The following is a 4,973-nucleotide window of genomic DNA, read 5'->3' on the forward strand; positions in this document are numbered from 1 at the left end:
AAGCCTCCTCAACAGAAATACATTCATAACATTCACCTGATTAAAACTAAACTGACATCAAATGATTTTATCATGTATAGAAAAATCACAAATTAAACCAAAAACCTGAAACTATTGAGGTATTCACTCTTAAAGTATTATGAAATTCCTTGACATGTTTCTTTAGTCCAAATTACCACAGTCTCTTGGAGATGCTGGGTCCCATCATCGGTTTAAGGGCTCATTAGTTCAGTGATGTCATTTCCTGTGATATCTGCATGCATGAGTCTCCACCAGCTTCCATTTTTTCTGAGTATGTGGCTGAAGGACTTGCATGCAGCTGCACCAAACTACCAGTAGGTGGCTCCAAAGAACTAAAAATCCCAGAACATCAGTTTTTCTGAATGATCTTGCTCCTCCATGCCACTCTGATTTACTCCAGCATCATCTTTCAGGTTGTTAAATCAGCCCAGAAAAAAACTGCTTTCAGTGTCCCAAAAACTAAAAATCTATTTAAAAGAGATTAAACTTTTCCTGTAGTGGTTCATAAACTTTTAAATATTTTGCCCCTCTAGACAAGTATCTTCACTTCCTGCTTGTAAGTCACTTTTTTCATCTTTTATTAGTGCCTCTGCCTCCATGTGGTTAAGACACAGAGCTCTAAGTAAGGATGAGGAGGGCGGAGAACGTTTCTTTGTCGTAATAGCAGGAAAAACCTTCCTCACCCCCAAACACAGAAATGGTTCGGCTGCAGAGAAAACTTCTAACTTTAATTTTATCATTCTGCTCCGGTGCTGGACTAAATGCTCGGTTCGCTACAGGCAGCCTGAGTCGGTCCCACCGTAGTGGGTCAGAACTAGATATCCTGATATAAAGAAACGGTACCATGACTGTCACCATGACACAGCTCAAATCTCTGGTACCACCTGTTCACTGTTCGCTCTCCACTTCACCTTAACCTAATGTTACTACCAGGTGGTTCTGCTGACAGATCGGAAAAAATCCACCCCATAAAGCCCAGGCAACCAAAACCTCCTCTGTTGCACTAACCCCATTTTATCTCTACTGAACACATTAAAGTAAAATCATTGTCATTGTCAAAAATGGAATGCTACAGGTTTAGGTTTGTGGTCTGTGTTACAATTCAAGTATTTATAGGGGCCCTGAATGTCTAGACGGGCCCTACCAGCGGCTACTGAGTTTTCTTTGCCTTGATATGTCTTTGTCTTAAAATTCTAGATCTCTCAGAGGTGCTTACATAAAAAAAATTATGCAGAGTTAACCTCTGAGATTTTTCGATGTTTAGAGCAGTCTGCAGCCAAGTTGCAATGGAGGTTAAACAGTCAGATATTATCAGGGTTTATTTAGTGAAATAGCAGGAAATTTGCTTATTTCATAACTTCATAACCAGCAACCTTCTCTCCTATGGTCTATTTAACAACTACAGTCTCAGATAAACTCAGCCCTCCAGCTCTTTCAGCAGCAGAAAGAACATTATTCCTATTAGGAAAACATAGACTATATTTGCTTTGCATTATCCCCACGACAGTGATATAGTATGACCCAATTAAATATTAGATTCTTGATTAATATGGGTGGTTGCTATGTTGTTATGTTATTTTAAGATCTTGTTAAATGTGCCTCTTTTTAATGTTGAGCCCCTGCCCCTCCAAAGATCTCTGCACGGCCCAACTCCAAGGAACTTTTGTTTGGTCATTGTCCTGGTGCCAGTACCAGAACCAAGATTTCTAGGCCAGTTTGTTTTCATAGCCGTCTCCCCGCTCATCCTCTTGATCTCCTCCTTACATAGAATGGAGGTGGAGGTGGGGGGAAGAGTGTGATGCTCATGGAGGGTTGCGGTATGGGGTCGGTTGTGGAGAAAGGAGAGGATAGGGGGTGGAGGTGGGGAGTGGCTATGGAGCGGTGCGGGGCGATGAATGGCCTGCGTGTCCAACTGAAGTGATCAGGGGCATGTGCAGTCCTTTGACCAGCGATTTTCATGGCAGTTGGTTCTGGTTCTGACAGTAGAACATCCACTTCAGTTATTGCCTGTTCAATGTCTGTCCATGTGTCCCTCAGGACGTCCTGTAGTTTGTCTCTGAGCTCTGACACAGCTGCTGTCACGTCCTCAAAGTGTCTCAGAGGACGGATGTTGATGCTGGATGAGTGTGTCGACTCACTGAGTGCTGGCAGTGAGGGGTAGTTGAGGAGAAACTGGTTGTGATCCTCTGTGTGTGAGAGCTGCTCCAGCTCAGCGTCTTTCCTCTTCAGCTCAGTGATCTCCTGCTCCAGCTTCTCCTGAACATCTTTGACTCGACTCACTTCAGTTTCCTGCTGGGATCTGATCTGCTGCTTCACCTCAGAGCTTCTTTTCTGGAGGAGACGGATCAGCTCAGTTAAGATCTTCTCACTGTCCTCCACTGCTTTATCAGCAGAGACACTGATGGCCTTCAACTCTTTTTTAAGAAGCTTCACATCTTTCTCTTGGTCCTGGATTCTCTGCTGGATTTGTTGTCGACTCTCCTGGAGCTCCTTCTGCTTCTCAGTCACACCTGTTGCAACAGGGACTGTTTCATGGCCTTTATGTTCCTCCATAGAGCAGAGATAACAGATACACTGCTGATCAGTACGACAGAAGATCTTCATCACCTCATCATGACGAGAGCAGAAGTTGTCCTGGAGAGTCTTGGAGGGATTCTCCAGCTTGTGTTTTTTTAATGGTAGAGCATCATAGTGATGTTGTAGGTGATCCTCACAGTAAGAAGCTGGACATGATAAACAGGACTTGACAGCTTTCCTCTTCCTTCCGCTGCAGACATCACAGGCCACATCTTCAGGTCCAGCATAGCAGTGGTCAGCTGCAGCAGCTTGTAGTTCAGTCTTCTTCAGATCCTCCACCAAAGCATCTAAAGTGATGTTCTTCTTCAGTACAGGCCTGTGTGTGAACTCTTTTTGGCACTGTGGACAGCTGTAGATACTTTTTTGATCTTCTCCATCCCAGTGGTGATGAATACAGCTCATACAGTAGCTGTGTCCACAGGGAATAGTCACTGGATCCTTCAGTAAATCCAAACAAATGGAACAAGATATTTTATCCATCTGAACTCTTCTCTAATTCATTTCAGCTCTCAGTAACAATGACTGTTTCAGTTTTCATTCCCAACAACAGAAACTGGATCAGGTCTACATATCCGGTTACTGAAGGGAGTGTCTCTGGTTCCACCCATCGTTTGTAAACCAGAGTGACAGAGAAGAAGGAAGCACTTTGAATTAAACACTCTCTGCCAGCCCATCATTATGTTTTTACCACTGAGTGAATTTAAAAAGGTTGCCAAGTTCAGGTTGAAATGCTCCAGGTTTTATTCCCGGTTGAATCCAAATAGAAAACAGAAATTGCAGTTATGTTGAAAACTGAAAACATCCTGTTTTTATCTTAGTGTTAATATTAAGCACAGTGAAACAGAGCTACATACGTTACATGCAAATTATGCTTTTATGGATCTGATCCATAAAAGATTGTGGATCAAATCTTGTCTCGCACATCAATTCTATATCATGATTACTTGCCTAGACAACAAATCAAGTAGCCTTTGATTAGTAATAAGTGGAGCATTGATCAAAATACTTGATGTGTAATTCCTTGTTGACTTTGACGATGTCATTTGACAAAATGTAATGCTTATTGCTTGTTGGATTACTAACCTGTCATGCTATGTTGCACAATCTGATGCATAGTTATACGTGTTGGCTAAAGGACTCTATAAATAGTAAAATTGTATCTCTGAGTCACTCTCTACTTCCCCTTCTCAGAGGAGGGAGATGTGCTACCAGCTCTCCATCTAACGGGTGAATTGAGTTTCCTAAATCTGCTGAGATTGACCCTGTCCAGAACTGAAGTAAACTCTGTTTAAGCTGGGTGCGAGAAAGACTAGCCTGGTTTCTGACGACCTCCATCCAGATGTCCCACCCTTTCTCACCCTGTGAATTAGCCAGATTGAGCAGCCTGCAATCAGCTAGTTTCACAGAGCACACCTGTTAACGGTCGCTCTTTCTCTTATTACAACTTGCACTTGTTATTGAACCAGGTTGGTTTTAGTGACTCGGGCGAGTCCCAAGGGTGTTGTTTGGGCTAAAAGCAACCTATAAAACATTTTCCACTTTTTCCTCCCAGAATCAAACTTCATAGCTATTTTACAAGCATCAAAGAACTTTCAGGTGACTCATTAATTGAATGTCCACAACATCTTTTAGATTTTCTTAATGCTAATTATTTTATTAGTAAGGCACTTTTGCAAGAGTCAGTACAGCTTAAATCAGTAGCAGAAATAATCAAATAAGTAAAATAAATAATCTAGCCTATCTTTACCTAATGCTGACACTGTGAACTAAAAAAGGAAAACTTTGAAAGAGACGGACGGTGTTTGGCATTTTGAACCCCAGAACTGGCCTGATGATGAAAAAGTTGTTGCAGCAGCAGAAGGCTCTCAGTACAGGAAGAGTACTGACTTAGAGCGGCAGGTCTCGGGCCTCAGGGTGACTTCCTCATGCGCGTAGCGGTCCTCTCCTTCTTGTCTTGCAGCTCTGTAGCTCCTTTCTCTTCGTCTCACGATCTTTCTGGTCCTTCAAGATGCAGAAGAGCTGGTCTCATGGAAGGAACACACCAGTTCTTCCTCTTTGCCTTTGTCTTTGTCTTTATCTTTATCTTTGCCTTGGTCTTTGTCTTTATCTTTGGGGTCCCAAACCCAGCTGATGAGAGAAATGCAATTTGAAGCCACATGTTGCGGGGCTAACGGGTTGGTCCCCATGTGCAGAACAGTCTTCGGCTCTGTGGCTCCGGCTCTTCTTCAGCTGCAGAGTTCTTTGTCCATCTCAATCTTGGCTCAAAGCTGCCTGAAGGATCCAACCAAAAATTCCTCTTTTGCACTCACTTTATAAAGGGTGAGTGCAAACCACGTGACATAACTGTTCCTTAACCAGAACTTTTTACTAAGGGT

At 42.8% G+C, this 4,973-nt stretch overlaps 1 protein-coding gene across 1 annotated transcript; it reads right to left on the reverse strand.

Annotated features, from left to right (window-relative positions):
• Positions 1-2,178: 2,178 nt before the first annotated feature.
• LOC106942733 (E3 ubiquitin/ISG15 ligase TRIM25-like) lies at positions 2,179-3,111 on the reverse strand (the record flags this gene model as incomplete). Its single annotated transcript, XM_015026071.1, has 1 exon — positions 2,179-3,111. A coding segment is annotated over exon 1 (900 nt), but the record flags the coding sequence as incomplete, so codon positions are not given.
• Between the last annotated feature and the right edge of the window lie 1,862 nt (positions 3,112-4,973).

Source organism: Poecilia latipinna, unplaced genomic scaffold (assembly GCF_001443285.1).
Source record: "Poecilia latipinna isolate Pla-1442-1.1 unplaced genomic scaffold, P_latipinna-1.0 Scaffold4509, whole genome shotgun sequence".
NCBI classification, from domain to species: Eukaryota; Metazoa; Chordata; class Actinopteri; order Cyprinodontiformes; family Poeciliidae; genus Poecilia; species Poecilia latipinna.